The following is a 12,849-nucleotide window of genomic DNA, read 5'->3' on the forward strand; positions in this document are numbered from 1 at the left end:
TTGATGTACACAGCTGTACACAGCTCAGGATGACCTAACTCAGGAACTTGTTTACAGCCACCATCCCTCATGTTTGTGCTGATCCTAGATGTACTAGTTGTGTTCCGTAAAATGATCACATTTTGCCTATTGATGAGAACATAATAATACTGCATAATGCCACCACATCTAAAGACTACTAAGCAGCAAAAAATTACACCTTTTGTTTTGGTTTATAAGTTCTTTAAAATGAAATGGACCAGCAGCTCCAGGTTTTAGGATGTCATGTGATCACTTACCCAGCTTCTTTACATGGGGGAACCCTTATCATAACTTTCAGGTCTTCAATAAACCCCTGGACCCACAGCTCACAGTACATTATTGTGGTGGTTAGGAGAAAGAATTTCTTCTTCATTGCTAGCCAGTGGGAAGATTTTCACTCTTACAGATAGCCAAAAAGATCATTAGTGTCACTTGAACTGACCTGAAAGGCACAAATTGCTCATTGCTCAGGGAACCCCTAGCAACTTCTGAAGGAACCCTAGTGGGGAAACACTGACTTACACCAAATTATCCCTCCCTTTTTTCCACTTTGGTGGTTGACAGGTTTTGTAAAGGTTCACATTATCCAGGTCACGGTATAGCTAGTAGTCACATTCAGCTGGAGGTGTTTGGTAATGTTAAAGTCACTTTACTGCTAAACCAAATGGCTTCCATCAACAAAAAAGTCCCGTTAGATGTAACTAACTCCTGATAGCTATAAATATTTGTTTTATGGTTTACTCAAACACGAGTAATCAGTAGAAATGGTTTGCTCCTTCGGAAATTTTCGTATTACTAGTCAGGTTAGTGATATGGGGCAACTTTAACGGTGTAATCATTCATAGGGACAAGGCTGCAGATAACAATAAAACACTTTTCTTTCCCTAGAGTTTAATGTTCTTTTGGTTTTGCTACAGCTTCATTTAGTCTCAGTTCAGAGGGGTGGCAGGTGACTAATATCTTGGTTTCTTAGATTTCCCAGACTTACTGCAGGTAAATCACTACTCTTTCTGTTGGTTGCAGATATTTCAAAGCCTAGCAATAATGCCTTTAAAGAATTCTTTATATTTTAATAAAAACAATAAATTGAAGGCAGTAGAGAAAAAGAGTAAAATCTTCATTTTGGCTTTCTAGGAAGAACACATGACTGAAAGGAAATTTTAATCCATGGCTTCAAACATATAGAATGCAGGTGGGTCATCCCACCCAGTATGAGAAGTCTTGGCACAAATGGCCATTATACTGACTTAGTTTGTATTTTCATAAGAAAATAAAGTATGATGTGGAATTGTAAAAGAAATTTCCTCCTGATTCCTTTGTCATCACCCTATAACAGGAAGTGCTTACCTTCTGATTTTATGGCAGGGTCACCAGGTACTAATTTAGTAAAAGATGCAGATATAGGAAGATTAAAAACAACTTTTAAAATTACATTCGTACATTAGGGCATATGGACATAGAACATATGTTCAGACCTCAATCAGGAACAATGGTTCTATTGCAGATCCCCATGGGTGGTAGCTTGCTCACTGCCACTCCCATTCACTCTCTATGGGCTGCCACGAAAGTAGTTCAGGGGTGCGAGGAATCAGTAACCAAACTGTAACCTCACTACAAATATAAACACTTTAAAGCTGATGTGAGAATAAAGAAATTGAGTTTACTGTTTTTTGTTCTTTTTAATATAAATATCTCTGCAAAGAATCGGAGCTGAGAGACCCTTCTGAGTTTTGACAGTTGTGGCTCTGTAAGCAGCTTGACCTAATAAACACAGGCTGTCACTCAGCTCCTGATTGTGCATATTATTATCATTTAACAAAGACATTTGGGTATGAGCAATGTAAACAACCACAGGGTTCTTTTTTCCATACTGATATTCACTCAGGCATTGGGAGACAGGATAAAATCAGACACTGCAACTTGAGGTGGCATTCAGTTAACTAATTATCCTCAGACATAAAGCTAATAAGGAAGACAAATATAAATCTTTCTATAGTTTAGTGTTGACAGTTATATTTTCCTGTTCAAATTCTTAAATAAGCCCAATTATGACCCGTTCTTGTAAAGCTAGCGCAGAAATTTTTTAAGCCTAAAAGTGGCTTCTGTAAAAAAGTTTTAGTTTACAACCATCAAACCAACCCCCATCCCAAAAAACTGGAAGACACATGAGACGTCATAGGTTATGTCATGTTGATGGTACATTTACATACACAATTGTGAATGTTACAGCGAGTCTCCTCATATTTGATATTGTATTTGTAGGTTTGGTGGTCCTTGGAGAAAAAAAAAAAAGCTTTTTCACACGATGTTATGTGAACAGCGAAGAAAAGTGTTTTCCCCCAAATTTTCAGCACGCAGATTCAAAGTAGAATCCAGTTTCTTTTCTTTATATTGGATCGGCACTGCAGATACTAAAAACATACATGAGGTTTATAACACTGCGCAGGCCGTCCAACTGAGTGGTGGTGGGGGATTTGGACCAACATGAGGAGACAGACAACGGACAGGGTCATGCGTCTTGGTGGAGAACAGAAACAAGGATCCACGTGGGGCAAGGGGGGTCAGCCCCAACCTCTGTCATCCTTCACCCCCACCTCCGCATCCCTCGGCTTGTCGTTTGGGCAGCAGTTCCGTGGCAAGTCCTGTTAGACCTTAGAAACTAGACAGTACACCTTCTGCCGATTATCTTGCTTCAAGAAGGGGTGACTCTTCGGTCAAGTTTCCTTCTCCCGGGGTGGACCTTCTCAAGGAACTTTCCCATTTACGTTTCTGCTCTTTCTGAGTTGTTTCCGCCACCTGCTACCCTCTTCAGACTGCTGTCTCCAGGTCCTCGTTAGGCAGGAGTTGCTTAGCTTGACAAGACTCCAAGTAGGATGCCAGTTCTGCATCCCCTGCCTCCTGGGCCTTGTCAGGAGGAGTAAGTCCCTGTGGAAATTGGAAAGAAAGGCTAATAAGAGAAATGAAAATAAACATACATCCCACTGAATGTGTCTTGTACTAAAGAGTGAAGTGACATGGGGAAAAACATTTTCTTTACATAATTGGTTAAATATACAGGGGGTTTTGTGAGGACAAGATCAACCAAACTTTTTTGGTTACATGTGCATTCTGGTGGGCTGAATACTCTTTTTGAAGCAGTAGCTAGATTTCTGCCCCCTATTTATGGAGTCCTATTCCCCAGCCACATTCTCTTGTGTGGATGTAAAAATTCTCTTCTTAAAAAGGACTAACCTATCACCATATTCATAAACCTGAACTTAAAGTGTACAGCGCTGCGTAATATGTTGGCGCTTTAATAATTCTGTTTATTATTATTATTATTAATAATAATAATAATAATAATAATAAAGTGGAACTTTCATGAAAAAAATTACACTTATTACTTCTGCAGAGCCCTCGATCCCTCCACAATCGGATTCTCACTGCGCATGTGTGAGATCAGCCCTTTTTTTTTTTTTAATTGCAGAAAAAGTCCCTTCTGCACATGCCTGATATTGGGCATGCACAGAAGAAGCAGCTTGAAGCCCATATCCCAGGAGGCACTGGGTTTCCTACTTAGTCTTTACTGCCATGGCTTATTCACAGTTATCCATTTTTTTAAATAATGCTAAAAATGTCATGATAGATAGGTCTGCTTTAATAGCAGATTGACTTCTCTTAAAGAGTAAGTGCACTTGGTGTAAACTATCCTTTATATTCAATTCCCTCATTTTCTGCCTGTGTCTACAAAGTACAAACACAGTTTGGTGCTTCATCTATTCTTATCTACTATATGAGAAATCAGATCATAGGAGGTAATGGGGTTGTACTACAAAGGCACAGAGAGCAGGGGTCCTATTACTGCATATCTGCTGTATAGGAGAAACTGTACTGAACTGTATAGGAGAAACTGCACTGAACTGTATAGGAGAAAAGTAGGATAGCATAGGGTTGTAGTAAGAATATGGGATTTATATAAAAGTACACTTTAAAGCACATTTCAAGCTTGTTTTTTTCTGGATAAAGTGATAAAGTGTTAGAAGATCTGTCTGATTTCCCCTGGTTTCTGTGTCCACATTGGGGAGATTTACACTTTGTATTTGGTTACCATTGTCACCATTGTCACAAGACAGAAACCGAAATAAAGCGAAAATAATTTAATGAGGACACTTGTTTTTGTTACAACTGTCTAAAAAGGCATTTCTCCGATGCAACAAAAATTGCAAAAAAAAAAAACTGTTGAGTTTTGACTTACTTTTTTTTTGTTCATCTTTCTAATATGTTCCTAATGTTTGTGCCTGCTGGGTACTTGTCAGGATAAAAACAAGGGGCAGGGGTACTTGTCAGGATAAAAACAAGGGGCAGGGCTACTAATATTATCCGTACTTCACAGCTTAGGCTCTGGCTCACAAGTATCCTCTACTAGTGAAATTAAAATTCCAACCTTTACACCTTTTCCATATGATTCATTGTGATGCAAAAACTAGTCAACAATGGCAGCAGTCATGTTTTTACTCTTACATGTTTGCTCTGATTAAATAGCAGTATTTTGAAAATTGGAATCTTGATGTTTAGAATTCAGTAATAAGTATTCCAGATATATAATAAATGTTACCTTGGCATCTTTCTTTATTAGGCAAGCTCCAGCATCCACAAGAATTTGGCAAACCTGCCGGTGTCTATGGAATGCAGCTTTGTGTAGCGCCGTCTCACCTCTACAAGACACAAACCAATAAATGTTGTTGTGGGGAGCACAAGTAAGTGGAATATAAGTGAAAGCTGAAGTGCAGTTAAACAGTAGCATGAAATACATACAATGCCCCTGATTTATGAAAGCTCTCCAGGCTGGGGATAATACACTTTCAGAAGTGAAGCTGGGTGATCCACCAAACCTGGAATGGATCTGGTCCAGGATTCAAAACATTTGCTAGCAAATAGCAAATAATTTTGAAAAATCCAGTCCATGTTTTGTGGATCACCCAGCTTCACTTCTGAAAGTGTATTATCCCCAGCCTGCAGAGCTTTCATAAATCAGGGCCATTGTATAAAGGATCTGAAATTCTGTCCGTGCAGTTTTAGATTTAAAAAAAACTCTGAAATAGCACATAGCCAAGTTGGTGACCAAACTTTTTCTCTACTGCTGTATGCAATATGGTATGGTCATCCTCACACCCTCAGTAAGGGATTGGACGGTAAAATAGCAGCAGAAGACTGATGAACTAATTCCTTATCAGTCCAACAACAGAACTGTCGAGGAAAGAGGAAGCAATGGCTGCTGACTGGAATTACAAGTGGAACCTCTGGGGTTTCTGTCAGGTTATTATTATCTGTCTGCATCACCTTATTTATTTAGGAATAATGTAATGAACCCAAGGGAAAAAAAGACAACAATAAAAACGTTAAGGAGAGTATGACCTTTTTAATCTCTCTTGTCCGGAGCGCCCTTCAATATGCAACAATATATCCTTTCTCATCACTTGTTGCATGTGCAGTCAGAAAGAAAGTCTGCATATAGTACTTGTTTCATAAGAAAATATTTTGAAAAATATAGATGATAAAAGGGTTTGGTGTCTGTACTGAGGAGCAAAATCAGTCAAATATATTATCAGTGGAGCTGTCTGTATCAGTATTAAGGATCAGTGATGCTGGACCACTTGGTTTGTGGCATTAGAGTTTCTAGCTACTGCTCACTGAAGTGAAGTGCAGCCAAAGTGCAGCCAAATGAGCTGTTGGAGCATCTTGTGCATTTTGCTAAACAATTCTCTGATAAAAGTGACTTCAGGAACGTGTTGGTTTGTTTATAGAATTCATTAGATTGCAAGCTATTTTGTGCAGGGTCTTCTCCTCCTCTTGTAGTATTGTTTATGTCTGTCATTTGTAACCCCTATTTATTGTACAACACTACGTAAAATATTCTGGCACATGCACAAGCATGTGGTAGGTACTACTGGGACTGTGCTGTTACTTGAACCTGGCCTAGCCAGAACAGTCATTCACAATGTTCTCTGTATGATGTTAACCGGTTAAGCTTACTTACGTGGTTCTGTCTGTCATCTCCAGCAGATCTTCTGGTCCTGTCAAGAAAAAGAACAAACCATATTAAAATTTAACAAGAGTTTTTTTTTTTTTCCAGGAAGCACAGGTTTTTAATTTAATAGTGTGGTGTTCATTAGAAAATTGAAAGTAAGTCTCTCTAAAAGCAACACAGAGAGCAGTACAAACATTACAGTGGTTGTAATCCCTTTTTAGATCGGATCTAATTAAATAAAACATTTTGGTTTGTGGTAAGCTATGAGTTACCTGGGGCATTATTGCTATACCTGAAATTAACCAGAAAGAACACGCCATACAAGTAGACTGTTTTTCATCAATACACCACCAGGTTTCATTTTCAAATATTAGCGTAGCATACTTTAACATTTCAAATTTCCTCTTGCAGGAGCGCTGGAAGACATAGTGAGGGGGATAATGAAGGGCCCCTAGACTTACTATGATTTGTGTGACATAAATAAATAATAGATTAGATTAAGAGGTTGGAATTCTAGAAGAAGGGGGCCCTTGTCCTTTTTTTAGTTTGTAAATTGGCAAAAAAAATGCACAACAAAGGAGCCCCTAGGTTGCTGGAGACTTGCCCTTCGTAATTGTGGACATTGATCTACCCTGGGGAATGCCACCAAGTTTGACGGCAATGAAGACTGCACAGAAACAACAGAGAAAACGGTTGGTGGTGACTTTGTGGTGCAGAAAAGAGGGGGCTTCAGCTGTGTTCTTTGTGAATGACTCTTACTATCATGAGAGCAGTTCTTCTAATTTCCTAACCCTGTAATGCAACAAAATTATCAAACCACACTTTTATCTGCGGGAGTCTAAAAGATACATTTTAAATATTAATGTCATAACTGGGAAAATCTTATTGAAATAAAGTGTTCTATAGAGAAAAGGGGACTGTTTGGCTGGAGTATGGTTTCCTTTGGTGGTCAGAGAGTGCTCTATTTTAATATATGTTATGATAAACCATGACAACATAACTGCACCAAGCCTTTCATCCTGTGCATTAAGGTTTCTGCTAGGTTTTGATTTTGAGATAATAGAAAACAAACTCCAACACCTAACCTAATTGTGCCTGCTTGCACAATTTCCCAGGGCGCTAAAGAAAAGGGTGTTCTGCACCCCTGAAACTGAACTGAAACTTCAAATTTTTGATATTGATAATTTTAGCTCATTAGAACCGTATCACATTGGTAATATAATGAACTTCATTGGCTGATATGGTGTACAGCTTATGATACTCAACTCAGTAAGACAACAGTCTATGTTTGCTGTCCTGTCATAGCACTCTTTAAAATTGTCTTCTGAACATGAAAACATGCGCCATTAGCGGGCAATGCAACAAGGACCTTATCCAGGCAACACAACATGATGTCATCCCTATCCAGTAATGAACCCAAGTCACTCATTTCCCTTTAGACTTCCTATATGTGAATAGCAAAGCATTCTAATAATTTTGGCTCTGCCCAAGTACAGAGCCGTTATCCACATCGCAGGCCTCGTCGCCCAGGCATCCGCACTCATCCGTCCCAAATCCCTATCCACAGCAAACACAAAAAAGTGAAGAAGCTTTAGAGGAGATGCCATTACCAGACTGTCACTCAGTGCCCAGCGGGTGCCTGGAGAAGCGAGGAGGGATGAGGGGGAAGAGAAGAGGGAGAAAAGGAGACAAATAAAACAGACTGGAATGAATGGAAGAATGAGGGGGAGGAAGCAGCAGGGAGGCGCGGGATACAAAGGCATCGCACAGAGAGACGGTAGGGAAAATTTAGACCAGAAAAGGAGAGACTGTTGTGAAGACTGTGAAAAGATGGCAGCGCTGGGACAGTGATCTGAGGTCATGTCCAAACTCTGGTTTAACCCGATCACTGCTGTGTGATCTTCAGTAATTAATATTGGTAATTACTAATTTTTAATTAATTGATAATATTTTCAGGAGTAATATACAATATTTTTTTTTCCTTTAATATTTTTATGTAGACAAAAACATCTGGAAAAAATCTACATTTTAAAGTAGAACCATCATTACTTTATGTGAATTTATAGGGTCTAAATACCTCAGCAATATTAAGGCTCTAGGTTCTCTGAAAGAAGAGTCAAATTGTAATTTTTGTCTGAAACCCCTTTTTCTGCTAGCCTTCTGATACGTAGCTGGCAGAGAGTAATTCTGGTAGACTTGCACAGACAACCTTTTTCAAAAGACCTTCACTCCTTCATTAGTTTAAAGTAGCATCAAGTATGGTTTATTGTGCAACTGCATGGATGCTTACTAGTGAGCATTCACCCTGCAATAGCAGTCTATAGGTGCCAAGCAGATTTAAAACTGTTAGAGGAGCAACAAACACTACAAAGCATTAAACCATGTATTTACCAAGCTGGCTTTGTACATGGGGGAACAGACCTTCATCTAACTTATCATAAGACTGGAATGATACAATCATCTATAGCATCTTTGTATGTTGAAGAATTTACAGTACCCTTAATTGAAAGCCCCAGAGAACTGAGTTTTTTGGAGGGGTAGTCATATACTTCTGGCCATATAGTATAGCTCATTTGGAGATCTGTCATGATGCCCAACAGCATATTTCAAAGCCCCCACTGATATGGCAAAGTACTTTACTAAAACAAGTTCAGTACATTCAGTAGCTGGACATTCTATTTTTTATATCTTGCAGCTTGGCAACACATCAGTTGAATAAGGTTCAAACCAGATAACTGCAATATAAAAAATAAAAAAACAATATAATATTATTAAAAATAATAAATAAATAATATTATAAAAAAAAAACTCTTCATAAGAACCCCCTTGAATGTGTACACATGGTAAAGTCTGTAAATTTGGGAAGTTTTTAACTGTAATTTCAATACCTTAGAATTCTTGGGAAAGTCAGATCTTTGAAAAAAGCTGCAGTTTAGGAGCTGGGGATAAACCGTATTAAATGTGAGCCTGAGAGGGCAGTAATACTGATACTTTTAAAGGGAATAAACATTAAGGAATGTTCCTTGTAAGTAGAATTTACTCAGAAGGTATTTTGTAAAGGTGTTGTCAATGCTATTGTTTGTGTAATCCTTTATCATATAAGGAGATAAGTTTGTTTTCCGTTTTCTGAGAGCACTGAAGGGTTCTCACACATTCACCTTTCTACTCTCTACATTCTCCGCTGTAGTATTCAACTCTGTGGAATCTAATCCTGAAGATTTTGCCACGCTACTCTGTGGTTTCTTCACTGTACTTCTCCTTTGAAGGTTTCCTCTTTTCTTCACTGTACTTCTCCTTTGCTGTGGCACCTTTTACTATTAGCTCTGTGCTTTAATCCCACCTTGCTCACTTTTCTTTTTTTTTTTTGTGGTGATAGATCCACTATCAGTCTGTTTAAATCAGTCATACACTAGTCTACATTACCCATGCAAACTCCTCCCTAACCTTCGCCCTTAACCTGTCACTACTCTTCTTTCTAAACAAAAATTTGACTACTTTAACCTACTCCATCTCAAAAATAAAGGAAAAGTGTTTGGAATAATTGAAGGGAGAGAGTATCCCACCAGAGGTCAAGCCAGTAAAAAGTTGTTTTGCCATGTACATAGTACAAGACATTAGCCAACATGTTTTGGGACCCCAGTGACCCCCTCCTCAGGAACAGAAAAATGGCAATAAATTATAATTGGTTTTCTAAGAAAGACAAGTAATAATCAAATCACTGGTCACTAATATGATCCTAAAAAAAACCTAACCATACCCTATCCCCTCTCTTTTAATGCTCTTGTCATATTCCTCTTCATTTCATAGCCAGTTTGCTTTGCTTTGAGGTCATACTTTTATTGTGTGGATACATTTTTTTTTCTCTTCTACCTATGCTTATCAGCCCCCTCTATTATCTGTAGTCGCTATACTCTCTTCACATCGCAAAACTCTTGGTTCTAAAAACTAGCAAACCAAATCAATTATCCTGGCACAATTTTTCTGAGGCTCTAAGAATAAATGTACAATTTTTAGAAAAGTCAGTTTATAGTTAAATTGCTACTAAAATAAAATTAGAGGCCATGGTTGTAAATACACATAGTGTCCACACAACACTTTTTTCTGGAAAGCGTAATTTTTTCCTCCTATGAGAGCCCCAGCACTGGTCATGATTTCTCCAATGTTATTCAACAATGCTCACCATTATCCAGAATATATGTGACTAGCTCAGCATGTCCATCTCTTGCAGCTAGGTGCAGTAGCGAGCACTGCTCCGGACCCTGTATTTTTAGGCTTGCACCATTCTTGCAGAATTCAGTCACCTGGCAATAGAAAAAGTAAGGGTATTTCAAACTTCAATTAAATGTAAAACCAAATCCAAGCATTTTCTTTTTTGATAAATCGCGTAGGGTTAGACCTTCCTGATTCTTTTTACTTAATCCCCTAACTTACCGTTGCTGCTGTGGGACAGTAAGTAAAGGGAAATTTCCCCAGTGATAAACAGACATCAAGAAATTACCTTGTAAAGGGTACGCAGCATGTGACAGGACTAAACAGTTAAGATCGCAGAAGCAGAAAAGAAGGTAAGGTAGAAGGGTCTGCTAAGTTTACTTTTGGTAAAGTTCTTTGAGGAACCTAGAGAAACATATGTAGGCTGTGATTGCCGACTTTTCAAAATGTTAGTTACCTCGCTTCTGCTTCTTAGCTGCAACAAGTGCCGCAAGTGAGAGCAGAACTAAGACTTTTGATATGTATACTTATTCCAGGGTTTTGGCACAGGAAGTTTTAAAGCCACTGGAATAGCAAATCAGCCATGATCATTTTATTGAGAAATTAAGGCTGTTTGTTTCACAGAAGCTGCGGACAAACCACACATGTACACCTGTAATAATAAAGATCCAGAGCTGCACTGGTTCTCAGGCATCTGCTTAGGTAACAACAGAGGAATCTGACAGTGGACAGACACAAGGCCCATTGTGTGCTGTTTGACAAGTTCCAGAGCTGTATGCTCTGAATGAATAATGATCCAGCATACAGCAAAGACTATAGAAGAGAACTGATGTTTATCAATAAGGGAATATTAGGAGGGAGAAGCGGACAAATACAAAGGATGTGGAATCCTCAAACGGACCTGATATTGGTTAGAATTACAATGGTGATAATGGTTAAGTACGAAATTGACAGAGCCGTCTCAATGAAAGTTGCAATTATAGAAAGCAGCCCTGTCTGCGAAAAAAGCACAGGACTAGAAATATGGGAGTATAGTTCAACACGACTACAATTCAAATTTAAAGGGTTTTCTAATGTAAATGCCAGAGAGTCACGATTTCAACAGTCATCCCACCAAAAGAACGCAGGTTCATACAGTAAACCTCCCAACAAGACAGCAGAACAAGTTTTAACACAAAACATAGGCAAAAGGTACGCTCATGCAGTGCCCCCAATTACCATAACAATAAGAATTATTACAGCAACACACTGTTTTTCTTACAATTTTTTCTTCATACTTTAAAATAAAATTAAAGGCTGTTATGCCACATAAGTGACCCAGAATGATCAAACTTGTCAGACCTTGCTATCTTGAGGAAGGGACCCTAGTGATGCTGAAAAGATTGGCGAATTCATCATGGGATACTTTTCTTTCACAGGCCACAAAGGCTTTGTCGTGCTGGTGACTGCATCTCTCTGGATAGAGTAAATGGTGCCAAATGTTTAGTCACTTCAAGCATCTAAACAAAGATTGTAGTTTTTTAGAGTGCGGCTTTTACATGGATTAAATCGTAGGAAATCCCTATGCTGATGACACTTCGTCAGAGAGAGAATCACTAACAGACTTCCTGCAATAAAGTGGTTCTCTTGGTGGTTAGACCAGCAACTTTTCATCCCTTAAATGCTCCATCACTAGTCTGGGCCAATGAGAAAGCTTCTTATAGGATAAATGAAAGCCTCTTCTCTGTGATTGTGAGAAAAAAAATTATGGGGTCTGTATGTAAGTGATAAAGTATTCTCTGCCTATATGAAAAACTGATACTGATTTTGTTTCTTCTCATTTTCAACAGTAACCTGACACTCTGCTAAAAAAGCTTAACACATCTGCTTGAGCTGACATGATGAAACAGAGTGTACTAAGATAAAGAAAAAAAAAGAGAACAAGTACACTACAGAAACTGACTGATAATAGCACCTGGTGGTACCACCCCATTAACAGTTTGTGAACTATTCTGCTTATATGGACTTCCCAGTATACATTATTGGACAATCTGCTTATGGACAATTAGATGATGGCTTAAACTCTCCTATACAGGAGTGATTCTGTATGTCTATAAAGATTGACGTATTTCCTTGTTTTTGCTAGAATTTGTATGCTTCAACTGCTAAGCATTTGATTTTCTCTGTTGTAACAATAAACCATCTTAATCTGGATCAACTGTCTAATCTTTGATGGTCTGTTTGAAGACTCTCTAAAAGAACCAGATAATTCTATTGCTGGTGATGCAGCAGGATTGCTTTAATGGTACAGTAGAAGTCTTTAGGAGGTAGGAAAAATGGACATAATAATTTGTTTCCTGAAGAAAGGAGCCTCTATAAATGAAGCTGAGAGTTATGGTATAGTGTAGGTCCTGCAGGGGCAAGTGCCTCGGGCCTACAAAACTACTTCCTAGAAAAAGAAAAGCATGGGAAGCTTTCATAACTAACACCCCTTTGTTAGAAAATGCTGCTATATTCTGTGTGTCAGTTTTCAGACACATTGTAGGTGCATATTAAAAAGCATACAACTAACGTGCACGTATTCTTTAGTAGATCAGCCTCTCTGTGTCTATTCGGTAAAGCAATTCACAAAT

General features: G+C 38.5%; 1 protein-coding gene across 11 annotated transcripts in view; it reads right to left on the reverse strand.

Annotated features, from left to right (window-relative positions):
- Positions 1-2,193: 2,193 nt before the first annotated feature.
- Positions 2,194-12,849, reverse strand: part of DGKI (diacylglycerol kinase iota) — a 148,780-nt gene continuing 138,124 nt past the window's right edge. For all 11 annotated transcript variants that reach the window (XM_072400197.1, XM_072400191.1, XM_072400190.1 and 8 more), the window contains 4 exons: positions 10,209-10,329; positions 6,038-6,074; positions 4,616-4,715; positions 2,194-2,946 (listed from right to left, as the gene is read on the reverse strand). In XM_072400197.1, coding sequence (XP_072256298.1) covers positions 2,830-2,946; positions 4,616-4,715; positions 6,038-6,074; positions 10,209-10,329 — 375 coding nt within the window. In that variant the 3' untranslated portion in view covers positions 2,194-2,829. The remainder of the gene's footprint in view (positions 2,947-4,615; positions 4,716-6,037; positions 6,075-10,208; positions 10,330-12,849) is intronic.

The sequence above is a fragment of the Pyxicephalus adspersus genome, chromosome 2 (genome assembly GCF_032062135.1).
Source record: "Pyxicephalus adspersus chromosome 2, UCB_Pads_2.0, whole genome shotgun sequence".
NCBI lineage: Eukaryota > Metazoa > Chordata > Amphibia > Anura > Pyxicephalidae > Pyxicephalus > Pyxicephalus adspersus.